General features: G+C 43.7%; 1 protein-coding gene across 1 annotated transcript in view; it reads right to left on the bottom strand.

Moving 5' to 3' along the window:
* DNAI1 (dynein axonemal intermediate chain 1) overlaps nucleotides 1-19,819 on the bottom strand; it is a 162,753-nt gene that overhangs the window by 68,695 nt on the left and 74,239 nt on the right. Inside the window, exons 14-17 of the mRNA XM_063293190.1 lie at nucleotides 16,487-16,737; nucleotides 10,013-10,102; nucleotides 6,281-6,368; nucleotides 5,477-5,556 (exon numbers count right to left, since the gene is read on the bottom strand). Coding sequence (XP_063149260.1) covers nucleotides 5,477-5,556; nucleotides 6,281-6,368; nucleotides 10,013-10,102; nucleotides 16,487-16,737 — 509 coding nt within the window. The remainder of the gene's footprint in view (nucleotides 1-5,476; nucleotides 5,557-6,280; nucleotides 6,369-10,012; nucleotides 10,103-16,486; nucleotides 16,738-19,819) is intronic.

Below are 19,819 nucleotides of genomic sequence, written 5' to 3'. Positions count from 1 at the left end.
CAACCCTGCCGCACTCCTTCCCAATCTTAAACCAGTCCGTTGTTCCATGGTCTGTTCTTACTGTTGCTACTTGGTCGTTATACAGATTCTTCAGGAGGCAGACAAGATGACTTGGTATCCCCATACCGCTAAGAACTTGCCACAATTTGTTATGGTCCACACAGTCAAAGGCTTTAGAATAGTCAATAAAACAGAAATAGATGTTTTTCTGAAACTCCCTGGCTTTTTCCATTATCCAGCAGATATTGGCAATTTGGTCCCTAGTTCCTCTGCCTTTTCTAAACCCAGCTTGTACATCTGGCAATTCTCGCTCCATGAATTGCTGAAGTCTACCTTGCAGGATCTTGAGCATTACCTTACTGGCATGTGAAATGAGTGCCACTGTTTGATAGTTTGAACATTCTTTAGTGTTTCCCTTTTTTGGTATGGGGATATAAGTTGATTTTTTCCAATCTGATGGCCATTCTTGTGTTTTCCAAATTTGCTGGCATATAGCATGCATTACCTTGACAGCATCATCTTGCAAGATTTTGAACAGTTCAGCTGGGATGCCGTCATCTCCTGCTGCCTTGTTATTAGCAATGCTTCTTAAGGCCCATTCAACCTCACTCTCCAGGATGTCTGGCTCTAGCTCACTGACCACACCGTCAAAGCTATCCCCGATATTGTTATCCTTCCTATACAGGTCTTCTGTATATTCTTGCCACCTTTTCTTGATCTCTTCTTCTGTTAGGTCCTTGCCATCTTTGTTTTTGATCATACCCATTTTTGCCTGGAATTTACCTCCGATGTTTCTAATTTTCTGGAAGAGGTCTCTTGTCCTTCCTATTCTATTGCCTCCTTCCACTTCCGCGCATTGCTTGTTTAAAAATAATTCCTTATCTCTTCTGGCTAACCTCTGGAATTTTGCATTTAATTGGGCATAACTCCCCCTATCACTGTTGCCTTTTGCTTTCCTTCTTTCTTGGGCTACTTCTAGTGTCTCAGCAGACAGCCATTTTGCCTTCTTAGTTTTCTCTTTCTTTGGGATGTATTTTGTTGCCGCCTCCTGAACAATGTTGCGAACTTCTATCCATAGTTCTTCTGGGATCCTATCTACTAAGTCCAGTCCCTTAAATCGATTCTTCACCTCCACTGCATATTCCTTAGGAATATTAGTGAGCTCATATCTAGCTGATCTGTGGGTCTTCCCTAATCTCTTTAGTCTGATCCAAATTGTGCAAAAAGAAGTTCGTGATCTGAACTACAGTCAGCTCCAGGTCTTGTTTTTACTGACTGTATAGATGTCCGCCACCTTTGGCTGCAAAGGATGTAAATAAATAATTATACAATAAAAGAAAAAAAAAGTAAAAAGTGGCAAAAGAATCTGACACAGCCCGTATGTGGGAGGAGTGGTCTAAGATAGCAGCCATCCCCATGTAGAATTATTCCCTGCTCCACCCCAGGCGAGGCGGCAGAACCAGGTCTTCAGACTCTGTCGAAAGGCCAGGAGCGATGGGGGGAAGAGTGTTCCAGAGGGCAGGAGCTACTGCCGAGAAGGCCTGCCTCCTGGAGCCCGCCAGATGGAATTCTCTAACCAATGGAGTCTGCAGCATGCCCTCTCTGCCTGACCAGGTGGGATGGGCTGATGATACAGGGAAGAGGCGGTCCCTCAGATACCCTGGTCCCATGCCATGCAGGGCTTTGAAGGTCATAACCAACACCTTGAATTGGACCCGGAAGCAAACTGGCACCCAGTGCAGCTCACGCAGCAAAGGTGTTACATGTGCCTTCTAGGGGCCCCTAAAACTGCTTGCATGGCCACATTCTGGACCAGCTGTAGCTTCTGGATACTCTTCAAGGGTAGCCCCATGTAGAGTGCATTGCAGTAGTCTATATGGGAGATAACAAGGGCATGAGTGACCGTTTGGAGGGCCTCCCGATCCAGGAAAGGGCGTAACCGGCGCACAACACGAAGCTGTGCAAAGATCCTTCTGGCCACGGCTGCCACCTGCTCTTTGAGCAGGAGCCGTGAGTCCAGGAGGACCCCCAGATTATGCACCGGGTCTTTCTGGGGCAGTGCAACCCCATCCAGAACTAGAGATGACAACTTCCTGGATGCTGAGGAACCATTAATCCACAGCCACTCTGTCTTACCAGGGTTCAACCGAAGCCTGTTGTTCCCCATCCAGACCCCTTTTATTGTTATGATTTTGGTGATTTTTTTTGTTTTTTGTGTTCTTAATTCTGTGAGCCGCCCAGAGTCACATGTGTGAGATGGGTGGCTATATAAATTGAATGAATATAATAAACAAATAATCTCATGATCCATAATTTGAAACCATCTATTTCTTTTCTGTCACTCTTTCTCAGAGTCTGCCTTTCAGAGCCATATGCTACGTCCTTAAACAGTCTGATATTTAAAATGTCCTCATCCTTTATAATTATATATCTCGAAATTTGTCATGACCTTTCTCCTAGGATTAATCTCCTCTTTACATCTACATTTTCATTCTTGAACTCAAGGGAACACAACTGTGAATCATTCATTTCTTCACCACTACTAAGCTGACTAAACATGCTAGTTGGCATTACTTTTGTTTTCTTAATATTTAACATTAATCCAGATTGCCTACTTTCCTTTTTCACTTTCATAATAAGCTCTTCTAAATCTAAGTCAACAACGTGGTACCATCTGATATTTCAGACTGTTGATACTTTGACTTCCAAGTTTTATTCCAGCTTTCATTTCATCCAACACAGCCATCTTTACTGTGCAGGTTAAATAGCTCTGCATCTTGGTCTCCCTCCCTCCCCTCTTCTGAACCACCTTCTTTCCCTGTTTCTCCAAACTCAGGTCTAACTTCAGGCTCCTCAGAAGAATAATCAGATGTTCTGGCACATCCACCTGATTTAACATGACCCACATTCTGTCATGACCCATGCAACCAAAGGCCTTGCTGTAATCAGTTAAGCAAAAGGAAACCTTACGTTTTCTGGCTTCCACCGTTCTTCACTCTTATGTTAACTACAGGGTCTTGAGCCTATCTCCATTGTCTGAAATCACTGTTCTCTCCCTGTGTGGCTCCATTGTTCTTTGTAAGGTCTTAAGCAAAACTTTGCTTATGTGAGCAGTTAGTACAAAAATTTGCACATTTTCTTGCATTTACCTTCCTTACATACATATATCTTTTCCAGTCTGCAGGCCACAGCCTTGTTCCATATTTATTGAAATAGAGCTGTTAGCATTTTAAATGGCTCCTTTCCTGATGATTTAAACAGTTCAGTGCTATTTCATCTGCACCTGGCATTTTCTTATTTGACAGCTGGCCTGTTATCTCTGATCTCTTCCTTTCTAGTGGAGTTCATTCCAGAATATATACTTTCTCTACAAATGTTTCTGTCATTCGGTAATCCTGCTTTTAAGGATGTCATTATAGACTTTCCACCTTTTTAAACTTCATTTAACTCTCCCTGATATCTTCCATGATTATATTGAGTAATCTTAATTGAGGTGTAATTTTTGTGATTTCTCTAATCTTCTTTAAAATATGCCTCTTTTTTTTTGCCATTTTCCTCAGGTTGTTACAACTTTTGAATGAGACATTCCTGGTCCTTTCTTGCATGACCTAGCCTACCTAATGCACTGTAACTCTTATTGCTAAAAGTTTTCATCTTCCATCTTTCCCTGAGTATCATGATAACTTCAAAGCTATACTTTGAATTTGGGGGAGGTTTTTTCCCCCCACTTCTGGTCTCATTATGTCTCCTATCTCTTTCCATAGTTCCTCAAATTCTCTTTTGCATAAGTAAGGGTACTGAATTTGTTCCTACATTGACCTTATATTCTGACTGTATGTCATCCAGATCAAACCTTGTTTTCTCCCATCTTTAATTAAGTTTCGTCTGTGCATCTGACCCTAACAACTCATGTTTTCTTCAACAAACTGTATCTGGAAATGTCCTGCCTGACTGGACTGCATTTCTCCATTTTCTATTTCTTATCATAAAGTCAATTGGCTTCTGATGCTGCCTATCTGCTAATGTCCAGGTGTAGATACTGCTTTTACGTTGCTCGACACGAATGTTGTCAGTGAAGAAACAACTTCCTTCACAAAAATATATTGATTAAACTCATAAATCATTGCATTTACCCAACATGTAATTCCAGGTCCCACCATTTCTCCAACTTTTTTATTCCAATTATCCATTATTTCCTTTCTTGATGTTATATTTAACACTCTTTCAAGTTGTCATAGAATTCTTCAGTGTATCCCACCATTGCATCGGTAGGAAGGGCACACATTTGTGTACCACAGATGTTTACTGCATGTTCCCTAACTCTGATAAACATGATCCTGTAATTTATTAGATTATGGCCAAGCGCACTGCACAGGACAAGCTCATCAGCATCCAGGCCTTCAAGGCATTCCTAAAGGTTAAGAGAGTTGGGGCTAGCTGAATCTCAGTACTTTATTGAAATGTTGTTTGCCTTATGGCTATTGTCAACTGCCAAGAGTCTTTGGATTGAGGTGGCTACAAATCCAATAAATACATACATAAATAGGCAAGTGGGCCTCATAAATCTGATCCGCTGGGTTATTAGTCTTTTGGATGAGCAACCAAGAGAGTCCAACTGTCATTTTGGGGAAATACATTTGGGAGAATTTGATAGTCACAAAGAGTACCCCCTTTAACTCATTTTTTCCCATTAATAAAGGGAAGAAAGAATGAATTATGAGGAGGAGGAAATGTTGGCCCCATTCTGAGGTCTAGGAATAGAGGAATTTTAAAAAAAATTACAGCACCTATAACTTAGGAGAGCCAGTTTGGCGTAGTAGTTAAGGCACCAGGCTAGAAACTGGGAGACTGAATTCTAGTCCCACTTTAGGCACAAAGCCAGCTGGGTGACCTTGGGCCAGTCATTCTCTCTCAGCCCTAGGAAGAAGGTAATGGCAAACCACCTTCCAAAAATCTTGCCAAGAAAACTGCAGGGACCAGTCCAGACAGTCGCCATAAGTCAACCTTTATAACTTGCCCCAATCCCAGGACTCTGGATGCCATAAAGCATTTAACAACAACAACAACAACAACAACAACAACAACATAATAATAATAATAATAATAATAATAATTTGGGTGAAGGCTTCAGTTAGGAATGGTGGTCCAAGAATATTTCCAAAACACACAGTCAAAAAATTAAAGAAGGTGAAGATAAGATGTTCCCAGGAAGGTTGCCATAAATAAAGGTTAGTGTGTTGTACTCAGTCATCTGACCATAGACATCATCAGTCGGTCCCAAGTCTTAAGAGTACCCTTCCCAAATCCAACAGTGTGATGCATTCACAATTTTTCTAGCACTCCCATGTTGGGAGATACTCACCAACTCTATTTAGGTGAGTTCATAGACAACTGAGGCATTTTGTGTGGCAGGAAAGGCCACTTGTGCTTCATGACCAGAAAATACAACCAGGTTTTATGAGAAAGCCTCTCTTACCTTGTAGATTTTGCCTTCCTCAGTACCCACAAGGAACAGATAATCAATCTTCTTGTGAAAATCAAATGAAGTGCCACATCCTGTTCAGAAAGCCAAATAAAATATAAATAAGGCAGCAAGATATACGGGGACATATTTCTGCTGGGCTTTTATCAACATTCTGGAGCTTTATGGGGACAATTTTCCTAACAGCACCAATTCCCATGGACTAATTGGCCATTGTAAAATAGCTGGGAACAGTGATGGTGTTTTTTCCATGACCAGCAGCATTGTCTGAACCATTTGCCTAACCAAAAAAAAAAAAGGAGTTCTTTGGATCTAGCTGCTAGGAACATCAGATTGCAGGATGCCCAGATCTGTGTGCCTGTCACCTTCTTCCACCACCACATACCAGCAATGTGTAGGAAAATGGTCAACCACACAAAGATGTTGTTGAGCCTTTAGTTATCTTTTTTCTTTCAAGGGAATCTGTTCAGAGATACCCTCAAGCCAACAGAAGGAGAGCCTTATATTTCTTGAGCCAAAATTCTTCTTTCATGGGCCACAGGGGCTGCTTCAGCTGATTAAAGGGAGCGGCATCTAGCTAAGTCATTTATAGAGACCCAAGAAACCATCCTTTGGCTCACTGGAAGACCTTCCAATCAAGCCTCTTCTTTTTCTCACTGCCCTCTAGAATCCTCCACCATGTGCTTACAGGAGAGTGAGTGTGCTGGGTTTCACAGCACTTACTCCCAAGTAGGCCTGTCTAGGGTTACTGCTCTTGGTGCAGATAACATACAAAATGAAGGGAAATTCAGACTGTACCAATGGTGAACAGCTGCAGCCCCTCTGGCCCTTCCATTGTAGTTCCTTCAACCAGTAGCTTAATGATATCCGTATGAACCAGCTCATTCTGTTGGGAGAGGAAAGATCAGAGTCATTGTTGGCAGCATGGCATCAACGAGACGGAGCTTTGAAATGGAACATTTTCTTGTGGGATTTAAAAGCAAAGAGGAGGAGGAAAGTGCTGAATGCTTCACGAGGGTGTCCAACAGCTTGTGGAAGCACAGTAATAATGAGAACATTGCCTGTCCTCATGCTCCATTGAGTCCTATTATACATCCTTCTGGCTTATTTGATTTTGTGGCGGGTCTGTGGGTTCTTTCTTTTGTATTCACTTTGCTGTTTCAATAGGACAAGGAGGAAATAGGCCTTTCCTGCCTCTTATATTGGATCATCCTCCTCTATGGCAGTGGCCCTGTCTGTACTGCTAGGCAGAAGATGCTCCTTTATGCTGTGATCTCCCCTCTTCTCCATCACAAGAGATATACTTTAACTTCTGTACATTGGACGAGCTATCTAGATACACAACACACCTGAGAAGAAAGCTGAGTTGTTTTGCCAGGAAATGACCCAGGTGGATTTGTCATATATCCATTCCAATCCAGCACATGTGAGCTTGAAAGTGAAAGGTGCTGAGTTCAGTGGCTTTTACTTCCATGCAAGCCTGTAAATGTGGCTGGATTTTCTTGATAGGATTAGAAGGGAATCAGCAGGGCTAGCTGTGCCAGAGAATCACTTGGGTCTGGGGTCACAGCAAAAGGTGAAAGTTTAGATTGCTGGCTTGATGCTGAAGGCCAATCCAAAGTGCTTTTATGAGAGCAAGGCAACATGTGAGGACTTAATCCCAGACAGCCCCGAAGGGTTTTTATGGCTTTTATGGATGAGGTCCTTGCCCTCTCCTGCAGAACCCACCCATCCTTGCCTGCAAGAGCTTTGAGTACATTCAAAGTTCTGCTCCTTTGGGAAGTAGATTTAGAAACCACGTGACCCTGTGACAATTACACTGGTGAGACAAATTAAGTAGGGTTAGGGACGCCCCCAGACGTCCCTGGCATGGAGAGTCAGGCTGAATCCAAATCAAAGATTAAGTGAGGAGATAACACAGCTAGGAAATGCCCTGCTCTTGTTAATCCTTCAAACAACCTTTCCCAGAGGGCTGAGACTATCTATCTATCTATCTATCTATCTATCTATCTATCCATCCATCCATCCATCCATCCATCCATCCATCCATCCATCCACTTTCTATGCTGCTCAATTCTGGAAAGGTTCTAAGTTGCTTACGATAATACAAAAATAAAACCACCACCAACAGAAAACCTCTCTTTCCATTACCACACGAGGAGAAACAATGACGACAACTACCTACTGTGGGAAGGGGACCCACCGGACTACGAGTCCCTAAAGACCTTCTGGAACAGCCAGGTCTTGGCGGTTTTCCTAAACGCTTGCCAAGTTGATGCTGACCTGGCCACGGGTGGAGCACTGCTCTGATGGAGAGGGGAGCAACAGCAATGGCATCATGAGGTCCATGATATCCCTAGGGCTTCTACCAGACACCTATGGCTGCAGTAAAGGAATCACAGTCACAGAAGAAATACAAAAGACTTCGTTCAGACACTGCATATCTGGAGAGTGCCAGGCTTGGAAGAAGATGCGCTCTCAAGATGTAGCTTGCTTGGTTTCAGCTTAGCATAATTTGTACAGCGTGTCTTATGGATCAGTGATATGTGAACCAAGCCAACTGAGACTCATTGTATTAATAACGACTAAACAAGCAATGGCTTTGTGTGCTATGAAGCCGGTCAAAAATCTAACAGCCCTATAAGGCCATTGTTCCCTTCCTTTCAACAAGAGTGCTGTTAGTCTTGTGTGTAGGCTGAGCTAATAATGTCTGTGCAGATCTTTCATCCCATGAATTGCTATCTTTCCCTTTGTTGGGTTTTAAAATTCTTTTCCTGAAAAGGATGAATGGGGGAAGAAAAAACATTACTGCTTCACTCCCTGTGAAAACCTCCAAGCAAAGCACAGCTGAGCTCTCTCATCCCCAGAATAAAGTCCGGGTATCTTTATTTTTGGAAACTGCTTCAGGGATCTGAATGGTTTTGCACAATGGGGACTTGGGAAGAAGTTGGGTCTTAAGAGAACAAAGAGCGTGTTAGAATGGGATAAAAGGGAAGGAGGACATACGTCAGGGCGTGCAACTGGATAGGCGCTTTCCAAGGATCGGTCAGGAGCCGAAGACTGCTGCAGCGTGAATTGTGAAACGCAGCCAGAGGCTCAACTGCGGCCGACAGTACAGGCTTACGGGAAAAGTATGTTGCACTTTAGACGCCGCTGCAAGTGCAGCTGCAATTCTAAAGTTGTTTTCCTCAATTTGGTACCTTTCCAGGCGGCAGTCTGAAAACATCTAAGCAGCGTTTCTCAACCTCGGCGACTTCAAGACGTGTGGACTTCAACTCCCAGAATTCCCCAGCCAGCCATGCTAGCTGGGAAATTCTGGGAGTTGAAGTCCACACGTCTTGAAGTCGCCGAAGTTGAGAAACGCTGCTCTAGAGAGTGCCAAGTTGGAGATGAGCATCCCACCTCTGGGCAACTTCATTAAATGACTGGATTCTCATTCTGGAAAAGTGTCAAGGCTTAAGAAGCAGGTCGCAGAAAAGGAGATCAGGAGTCCCAGCCAGCACTGCCATAGGTGGCAAGCATCTAGCACGATAAGGAGGAAGGAGGCATCTAATAGTAGCCACGATGATGTCATGTGAAATGCATGACATCACTCGCTCCCCTTGCTCCCCTGCAGCAATCCATGTGTGGAGGCCAAATGTAGCTTGATTGGTTACCAGGAATGAGTGGTTCCATTTATAGTGCACTTAGCCACAGTTCACTCACCATGGTTTATTGAATAAACCATATTCTGCCGGGTTCACAGAACCATACTGTAGGTCTATATCCTAGGACATGTTCATTCCTAACCTTCCTAAGGTTGTGGTTTACGGACCAGAGTCAGCTCCCACCAAATTCTATAGGCCTCTCCTTGCTTTCAGTGGGATTTACTCCCATGACGCAGTGGCGCTGCGGGTTAAACCGCTGAACTGCTGAGCTTGCCGATCGGAAGGTCGGCGGTTCGAATCCGCGTGACGGGGTGAGCTCCCGTTGCTAGTCCCAGCTCCTGCCAACCTAGCAGTTCGAAAACATGCCAATGGGAGTAGATCAATAGGTACCGCTTCGGCGGGAAGGTAACGGCGTTCCGTTCAGTCATGCCGGCCACATGACCGTGGAAGTGTCTACGGACAAACGCCGGCTCTTCGGCTTTGAAACGGAGATGAGCACCGCCCCCTAGAGTCGGACACGACTGGACTTAATGTCGAGGGAAACCTTTACCTTTACCTTAAATGCAAATAGTATGAACTTCTAGTATGAACAAGAAGTATTGCCAAATAGCATTTGTTTTTGGCATGTTGAAGTCCTAAGCAGAGCAATTAAATCATTTATTTGATAACTGCAACATCTCACACTGAATCAGTATTATATTGTCTGGTTCACATGCTAATTTTCTTGTTTAGTTCTAGCTTAGCACTGTTGTAGCTACTCAACAAACCATGCATTAGAGCCATGTGTCAATCCAATTTGCAGCCACAATAGGGAGGCAAGAAGTCATTTCTTGAGTCAATGCAAAAGCTACTCAATGTCAACTTAGAGGGAGTAAATCCTTACCTTAACTAAGGTCCAGGAGACAATGCGGCCATCCGAAGAGACAGAGAAGAAATTCAAATTATTGTCCATATCATCTTTTTGCCACTTGACCTGGGAAAGATGGATCAGAGTAGAAACCTCTTATTTAAAAATAGCTATGGCTTTCATGGGCAATATTTGAACATTTTTCTAAGTATAGTAACAGTAGAAGTCTATTAAGCCCCAGGTTAATAGAGCCAGATGTCTCTATTCTTTACATACATGCAAGTATATAAAGAATTACATACATATCCATCCTATCATTCATGTTCAAGGTAAGCAATGTTATGGGATTAAAAGAATAAGGAGTAGTAAAAAAGGAGCACAGCTAAATCTAGCCTACACCAACACTATTTACTCTCTCTGTCATCCTTGCAAACCATCCTTCCCTCCCCCAGGTCCATATGCCACTTCATACTTGGCCTTTGGTTCTTTGAATCTCTTGCCTCCCTTCTTCACCAACTCCATCTTATCAAAGTTTCCCTTCCTCGTGACCCAATCACTCTTCCTTCATATATACTGTACGCAGGAATGCAGTCGTTCATTCTCTCTACGTGACCAGACCACCTCAATATATTTTGATCTTGGCCACTAATTTTTTTGTACTCCGTCCACATTCATTCGGCACCCATTTATCCTTGACCTGATCTCCTCTTCTTTGACCCACACACTTCTTAAATAACCCCTTCCCACTGCATTCAACTTGTATCCATTTCTTCCCTCCATATCATGAATTGGGGAAAAGCTAGTTTTGCCTGAACTCACCACAGACCACATACTAGCCACTTTCTACCAGCATTTGCATGACTTAAAATTTCTCTGTCCATTTTTCAATCTTGAATAAGCATTCTACCAACACACACTTGCTCTATTTTTTCTAGCTGATCTAGTTTACTGCTACTTATATACAACTTGCAGTTGCTCACTTCATTCTCCCTGTCAAACACAACAATCTGGGCATTCATTTTCAGATCCGTACTCCTTGTTGCATCATGCATTTTATTATTTGCTGCACATCATTTGTGTCTCTGCCAGAAACACAGCCTTATTATGAGGAGGAGCGGGGGGGGGGAGTGGAACTTGAATCAAAGGATGGCAACACAAGGCACCTCCCAGGTGAGATTCCAGCAGGAGAGGAGAAGGATTGGGAAATGCAAGTTGAAGTACAGGTGAAAGAAGGCTCAGAGTCTGAGCCTGGGAATACCTACTCCTGTTGGGGAAACAGGATTAGGAATGATGTTAGTGCCGTGGTAGGCTAGCATTGTTAGGATGGAGATAACTTGTATAAGTAAACCTGTTTAAAACTCATTATTTTGGTTGATTGATTGATTGATTGATTGATTGACTGATTATGTGCCATCAAGTTGTTATCAACTCTTAGCGACTGCTTACATAGGTTTTCTCCATGACGATCTGCCCCTGACCTGATCCTTCAGCTCTTCCAATGCCCCATCACCACTGTAACTGAATCCATCCACCTGGCTGCTGGTCGTCTTCTTCTCTTTCCTTCCACCTTTCCCAGCATTAGATCCTTCTCCAGGGAGCTGGGTCTTCACATAATGTGTCCATTATGTGTAGGATAATTTGAGCCTGGACATTTGGGCCTCAGGTTAGAACTCTGGGTTGATTTGTTCAATGATCCATCAGTTTGTTTTCTTGACTGTCCACGGTATTCTCAGGAGTCTTCTCCAACACCAAAGTTCAAACTTATTCTTTCTATCCTGCTTTTTCAAAATCCAACCTTCACTTCCACGAAGTGCCACAGGAAATTCTGTTGCTTGCTTTTGATCTTTGTAGGTATAGATACGGCTTCTGAATATAGTTTCCAAGGCCTTCATGACTGCTCTACCAAATGCTAGTCTACTTGTCATCTTAGTCATGGGAATGCAAAAGACAAGTCAAGAAAAGGATCTGGACGTGGAACAGCTGTGACAAGAAACCCTAGATGATGCCTCTCTAAGGGATTTACAAAGTAGGCTGGTGAAAGTTTTGAAGACTCCTCTTGAATGCCAAAGAATGAGGAGAGTTCAAATCCTGCGATGCCACTTGAATGATTTAAAGGTCAAGATTGTGCAGAGCGAAAAGAAGGAATATAAAGTTGGACTGTTTGACCAGGAATAAACTATTTGTCTGATATTTCTGGTAACTCCTAATGGACTTTTTGCTGAATTAGGACTGAAAAGATGACAATTTCTAGATTGTGCATAGATAAAAGTTAGGCTATGGGGAGAAGAGTTTTTTTAGTTGTAACTTTAAAAGAGGGTGAAAAATTACTATATTAGCTTATGCTCAGTGTGATGAAGGTTGGAAGCCACTTCTTTATTATTGTCTTTGTTCCTTTTTTTCCTTTCCTTTCCTTCCCTTCCCTTCCCTTTCCTGCACCTTCTGAACTTTTCTTTTTTTCTTCTAGTTTAGTTTGTATTAGTTTTTACTATGTTTATTAAAAACTTTAATGCAATTATATTTTTTTAAAAAGCAACTAGACATCCTGAAGCCACATCACAAATACCATTAATACTCTGAAGGACCCTCAGTTTTTCCTCAGTAACACGTTGAGTGCCATCCAACCTAAGAGGTCCATCATCTGGCACGGTATCATCTATCACTTTATATTGTCAATCAGTGTGGTTTTCTTGGTGAAATGAAGGAGTGGTTTGCCTTCTCCCATGTAGTATGAAGTGATGCCTTGTCATTGTCACGAAAGTGAGCATCTGCCTCCAGCATCTTCCTCTATCGCTGCTGCCCAACAGAGGTGCCTGCTGGCTTTAGCTGGGCAGCTGGGCTGACCTTCACGCCTTGGGTGACCCTGCTGGGAATAAATACTCTGGGCATACACTCCCAATGTGCTTTGTTCAACCCTCTGAGGAACAAACACACAAACACACACCCCACAATGAGGCAGCACACCAGGACTAGGGGGGACAGATTTTGGTTACTTAATAAAGGTCTATTTATTCCCTTTTTCTGTGTTAACTTAGTTTTTGTGCTATATACATTCCATCCTATTTTTAAGGGGCTGTGTGCTGAATATTGAATCCACAACATAATGCTGTTATGTTGTCTCTGTTCATTTTAATGAAGACTGTGCAGCCCTGCTTGTGAATCATGTCCGTAGTTGACCAAACTATGATCATCTTGATCATCTTAATAATTAATTTTGGCAGCAGAGAATGAGCTCTTTGGTCACAGAGCTTCGATTTCTAAAATGAGATTCCTAACTTATGCACAGCTTTCAAGAAAATGGATCGTGCTTTCCTTGCTTAAACAGCCCAATACATTATGTAGAATGAGGTGACGCTCAACTAACTTGATCTTCTGCCGTATCCTAGAAGTAAAAATCACTGAACAAAACAGGAGTCATTTTTATATGTTTGTTACTGCATAGCATTCTGGACTCCTTGGAAAGGGCCCTTTACTCTCTCTAGGTAATAACAGGGAAATAGATTCTGCTGTGTGCTTGTCTCCTGTTTTCAAAGAAAACTGTTCGTGGAAGGCAGAAGTGTCATGTTCACCATTACAAGAAGTCTCCCAGCTTAGTTCCTGATGTCATCAATGGTTAAAGCGGCAGTGGGTGGGGAGGACCGCATGAGACTCTAGAAAGCATCTGCCAGCCAGAACATACACAGTGGGATTAAATGGATAAATGCAATTACACTAAGGAGTATAATTGACTAATGTTGGTCCTTCCCAGCTGATACCTAAGGTAGTACAGTCATTTGCTCTAAGTGGTGCTTGAAGTGGGGTCAAGGGTGAAAGGGGACAGAGGTTTATCTAACCCTGTTCAGAGAGACTGACCTTTGGGATTCTGAGAGCTCAACATAGGAAATAAGGAAGGAAAGACACGCTTGAGGCTGGTGAGAGAGGGTTCCACTTGAATCAAAGGTCTTGCACCTGATCCAATTTCCAAATGTGGAAATTCAATCAGATCCTGCCACTAAATCAACCAGACTGGTCACATTAAGGAATGTCTCCAACGTGACTTCCTGGCAGTTGTTTTTAAGCCACTTGGACCAGTCACTCTCTTCAGCCCTAGGAAAGAGGCAATAGCAAGCCACTTCTGAAATCTTGCCAAGAAAAGTGCAGGGTCTAGTCCAGGTAGTTGCCTGGAGTCAGCAATGACTTGAAGGCACCAAAAGAGAGAGAGAGAGAGAGAGAGAAAGATTAATATTATTATTAGATTATTATAGCCAATCTCAATCATAGTAGTTCTAGTCTTCTTGTAGAGCTGATTTCCTGGTCTGGTCTACGTAGTGAGGCTGACAGATGTGAAAGTAGAACTTTGAAGAAGCAGAATAGAAAGAATATCTCAGCAGCGATTGGTGCACTAACAGAAGACCTGAAGGACCAGATTAGGGACAGATTGTCTTGGAGAAAGCCCATCTCTATGGTCACTAGGAGTTGACACTGACTTGATGGTACATAAATCCAATCCAATCCTCACCCCCCTTGCACTTGCTCCTACCTTTAAGGTCAACTCTTCTTGTTCTGGGCAAGAAACCTCTTGTGCAAAAGAAAGGAAGGATTAGCATTCACCCATTTGCTCCCACCCACTTTCCTCTGCTCAGAATCGCATCCACCAAGGCTGTGGACTCTGGCTGTCCATTACAAGCACTGTCCAGTGGGCAGCTGCAATATTTGTATGATATGACCTATGTTATTAAGTAAGATTATCATCAATTGGCCCTGTGTCTTTGCAAGACAAAAGGAACTCAAGCAAACTTCCTTCCTGAGCGGGACACAGCAACCAAAGACATTCCTTGACCAGAACAAGCTTGTAGATCTTGGGGCTGCCTTTCCAAGGTTCAGCATCCAGCCTGGGATGCACTGGAGGCCACCAAGAAGCTCAATCATTGCCTTTCTGACACATTTTTGTGCTTTCCAACTGACACTTCTTTCCATCTGTCCAGTGGTGCAGTCTTTCAAGTGTAACCACACTGTGTCTACTTCATTCATGGCAAGAGAATAGACTTCAGTTGTTTAAATCTACCTTGAACGCTAATTGTGCAAACCAAACACCCAAGAGAAACACATCTGCAGCCTCAGTAAGCAGGAGGCTGCAAATTAACTTTGTTTCTGAGGGTCAGAGACCCCTGAGAATATCCAGGCAGCTCTGAGAGCTACTTGGGATATTCCCAGAGCAGCTGAGCTCCCAGTTCAAGCTTGAGGGATGGGTCAGAGAAGGCCTTTAGCCGTAAATGGCATAGCCCAATGCAAGCTTTGCACAGGAGATCCTCATTGCCTCCCCAGCAACTTCAATGAGAAGGATCTTTTGAGGTCAGAAGGGCATCAGCTGCAGGGGCTGGACATCCTAAAAGTGGAAGGTACTCATGGATATACTTTTAGGTGCCAAATTAAATCCATTTTATTTGCCCAGATTTTTAATTAACAGTGAAGCAGATGCTACTACTGTTTTGTTGGCATTTATTGCTATGCAATCTCTTGTTTTCTGCTGCATATATTTGGGGTTTTACTGATTTCAGTGAAACTAAGTAATTGGATTTCAGTTGTACCTCTTTGTAGTTGGGATGAAGAGAGAAAGATAAACTGCCCCAAACATTTGCAAACTGAAAACCAGGATGTTTTAAATTAAAGAGATTTTAATAATCCTGTCTAAGACCACTTCCTCTGTTCTCATAGACCAATCTGAACCTGGAAGATGTCTGCTGCCCCACAGCTGCCCTTCCTGCATTCAGGACTTCTCTTTTTCTGGGACACCTCTGTGTTCCTCAGTTCAGAACAGTTCAATATATGGTTTCCCCAAAAATCAGTACTGATTTCCCACACTTGCAACAAACAGTGCACAGATTAGTCCTACTTTCTCTATGAACACGAGTGACTCATTCCTCAAGCAAGTGACACCCTGCAGCTTTTAACCTACTAGCAGCACCAAGGACAGTCAGTCACCCTCCAACTTTGAGACTACGTGACCAGCAAGCCAGGAATGTCTTGTTAGCACATAGAAGGAGGAGGAGGAAGAAGAGGAACCAGAGACCTATTCAGCCTATGGGTCATTTTAATATATGAATAATATGCGAGTTCCACTCCTGCCTCTGGTATCTCATACCCTTCTTAGCCTGAGGAAAGAGAAGCCAAATTTAGCCTGTTCCTGCCTCAGAAACAGAAAAAACCCTGGCAGCTCTTGGTCACTCTGGGGCAGGACTGCCAGGATTCAGAGGAGATGCAGCTGCTCCGCGGGAAGCGGGGTATGGATGGCCCTCTTCCCCCCAATGCTGTGATTTCTGCACCGTGTAGGGAAGACCACTTTTTGACAAATTGAGCACCCAGAAGGGCGGGAGGAGGAAGAAACTGATACCGGGAGTGTTCGCCATAGAATGGAGGTTTAACGTAACAGGCAGGCCAATTCTAAAACTGAGATCCTACAAATAAGCTTTGTTTTCCATTAAGAATGGCTTGGGGAGGCAGGGGAGGGGAGGAGGGATGAGCAGCAGTCCTTACCTGCCAGACGGGGTCACTGTGCTTGCCAGACATGGCGCTGCTTTTGTAGCCCGGCTGCATGGCAGCGGGTTTCTGCAGGTTGTAGATGGCCACGTTGCCATCATAGAAGCCCACCACAATCAGATAGGGGTGGTCGATGTGGATGTCGAAGCACATGATGCCACTCTCGCTGCTGAAGATGTACTCGGGGAAGGAGGGGTTCTTCAAGGAGTACAGCAGGAGCATCCCACGGCTCTGTTTCATGAAGTCATCTGGAGGAAGGGGAGGCGGAGGTGGAGGTGGAGGTGAAGGAGGAGATGAGGAGGGCGTCACTTCAGCCAGGGCATCCATTGCCAGGACTCGTTTCCGCTAGCAAGCCCCGCCCCACATCTTGTAGCAGTGAGCCCCACAGCTGCTGATATGGCAGGTCTGACATGCTGCTCCAAGTAGAATGTTTTGAAAGTGGGGTTAAGAACCACTGAGATACATTTTGCTTTGAAGGAAGCCTGTGTATTTCAGCTATTCATCCATTGGTTGCACTGCCTGCCTAAAAAACTCCCATCACCGAAACCAGAAACACGGGCATGAAACACACGCCTTCAGGCAGTGTGAAGATTATGACTGGAGACTAATCTGAATCAGCACGGCACAGCACTGGGCGCTGTAACTCCATCAGGACGGTCCTTAGCGCCCATCTCAATCAAGGCAAGATAACGGAACTGGGGTTCCATCTTGAACTTCCCTAGATAATGGGGTTCATACACAGTCGCCAATGATAATTGTAAAGCACGGGCAGCTTCATTTGGGACGAAGCAGTCCTTCAGCCTTAAAACAGTTTTATAGTTCAGGCTTTATGGTTAAAAAAAAAAGCTTTGCTAATTTGTGCCTGAAAACATACCAGACGCTGGTGAGGTTGGTCTGAGTCCAGGGTCACGTGGTCCACAAGGCACACTCCTAGCAAAACTCCAGCTGTCACGTTCTGCACTAGTTTGGTTTTGGGGTCAACTCTGAAGTAGACCCCGCACAGACTGTGATCTCGCAACAAAATCAGCTCAGTTAGTGGCTGCATTTGAACAACATGCCAAGCCCAGTAAACTTAGTTTGTTGTGCCTGAGCATAATGTGCAAGCCCAGCCAATTTCATTTGTTTATGTTCAATGGATTGCACAAACAAGGTTAGGTCTGTTGTGTGAACCCAAACCATAGAGCACATGGGTCTATCAGAAGGTGCTCAGGCATCTTCTTGTTACTCCTCCACACATTCCCATCCTCCAGGTTGACCTTTCCTGATCAAAGAAATAAGGCCTCCCCCATCCTTTGAAGAGAATCTCCATAGCTCAGGGTTGAACTGTGGAGTCCTTGGTGTTCTCTGAGCTTGGTTGTTGGCTTGCAGACATTTAATTGCCCAACTAGGCAACATCTTCATTGCTAACCCCACTCCCTTCTAGCACTGAAGATGTTGCCTAGTCAGGCAATGAAACCTCTGCAAGCAAACAACCAAGCTCAGAGAACACCAAGGACTCCACATGCCTCCATCCTGCCCAAGATAGTATCTAGAAGCAAACTTTCCTTCACACTTTTTAGTAAAACAGGCAAGGTGTTGATTAAGACATAGAAGGTGGGAGCAAAGTTGGAACTTTATTCTATAGCCATTTTCACTACCTGCAGCTATTGCCACACAACGCTGCCATCTTCAGGCTCACACCATGCAAAAGGCTCTTTTCTTTTCTGACGGGAATGTCTTAGTCTCCAACTTGGTGCCACATGCCTTGCTCTATCAAAAGAAGGTTCTATCCCATGGAGACATGTGGGATGGAGATCTAGCCCACGGGGAACTGCACTCATGCTGCAAAGAACCATGTCAGCTCCTTAGGAGGCCACAACATCAAAAGAATCTTGTGGATAATCTTGCAAGTCACTCAAGCCGTCTTGTTTGATCCTGCCAACGTAGCATCTAATTCTAAACAATTATGAGCGACTTTGTCCACAAAATGTTTAACAACCTTGTTGTAGTAGCCTGAAAGGAGATAATTAACCAGACCTGCCCCAATAGGGTATAGGTTATCTTGAAATATGAAAATGTAAGATGTGTCCTGCTGGATTGGACCCCTGGCCCATCTAGCCCAGCAGTCTGTTCTCACAGCAGCCAACTAACTGCACAAGGAAGCCCACGAGTCTCCCAGCAAATGGCCTTCAGAAGCAGTCGTACTGCCATCAAGGCTAATAGCCATGGATCCCCATGACCTCCATGAATCAGTCCAATCATTTTTGAAGCCAACCAACTGGTAGCCAGCACCACATCTTGTGGTAGCAAATTCCAAAGTTGAATTATGCATTGTGTAAAAACAGCAATCTGCCTATGCAATAAGCCTAGAGAAATACTAACTTTTTGCCATGCTTATCACTACACTGTAGGCTGGAACATCGACATATACCTTTGTTTAGTTGCAATTATTCTTCTTTTCCCACCAGTTTCACTCTAGACATCATTTCTGTCTTGGTAAATCAATGTATTCTCCAAGTTCTGCAATCAGGAATAGGCCACTTGGGGGTATCCTGTTCAATGTCCTTGTGGCCTTCACAAGGTTGACAATTCTTGTGGGAGAATGAGCCATATTGCTGGGAAAATCTCCAAGCTCGAACTGGATCTGTAAGACCTCTAGGAGACCATCATAGTTGGTCCCCAAGCTTCTGGAGGTGTGTCAGATCACATTGCATCTGATCCAAGGTAAAGGCTAGGTAAAGCATGGATCCCCCTATATGTGTTGGGCCAGATATCATCTGGTAAAGGCCAATGATTATTATGGAGGTCATGATTCCACACCCCAGAACATGGAGACTGAAGCACTAGCAGATTGAAAGGATCTATTTCCATCCCGAAAATGAGATCTAGAAGCTCACATAGAGATGCCATGGGGCAACTAAGTAGACAATACGCCAGCAGAATCCATCAGCTGAATTTGAGTCAGCAGCACATAAAGGAATGTAGAGGTGATGTTGGGGATAGGAAGGAAGGATCAAGCCATTAGCAGGGGAGCTTGCAGAAAAGATTGCCCAGAGCGCCAGCGGAAAAGAGGAAGACCTTCAATGCGATGGATTGATACAATTACCGCAACAATGGATGCAGACATTGAAACTATCAGGTGTATGGCGCAAGTCTGAACAGCATTTTGTTCTGTTATACGTAGGGTCGCCATGAGTCGTAAATGACTCAACAGCAACTAACAACAACAACAAAGACAAAGGGAAGTGTGAAAAACTCAAGCTAACCCTGACTTGATATTATTTAGTATATGGGACAGAGAGAAACTTAGATAAGCTTTCAAGATGTTACTATTCTACATTACTAGAATAA

This window comes from Candoia aspera, chromosome 2 (genome assembly GCF_035149785.1).
Source record: "Candoia aspera isolate rCanAsp1 chromosome 2, rCanAsp1.hap2, whole genome shotgun sequence".
In the NCBI taxonomy this organism is placed as follows: Eukaryota; Metazoa; Chordata; class Lepidosauria; order Squamata; family Boidae; genus Candoia; species Candoia aspera.
The sequence above is the reverse complement of the archived record's forward strand: the minus strand, read 5'-3'. Positions and strand labels throughout refer to the sequence as shown.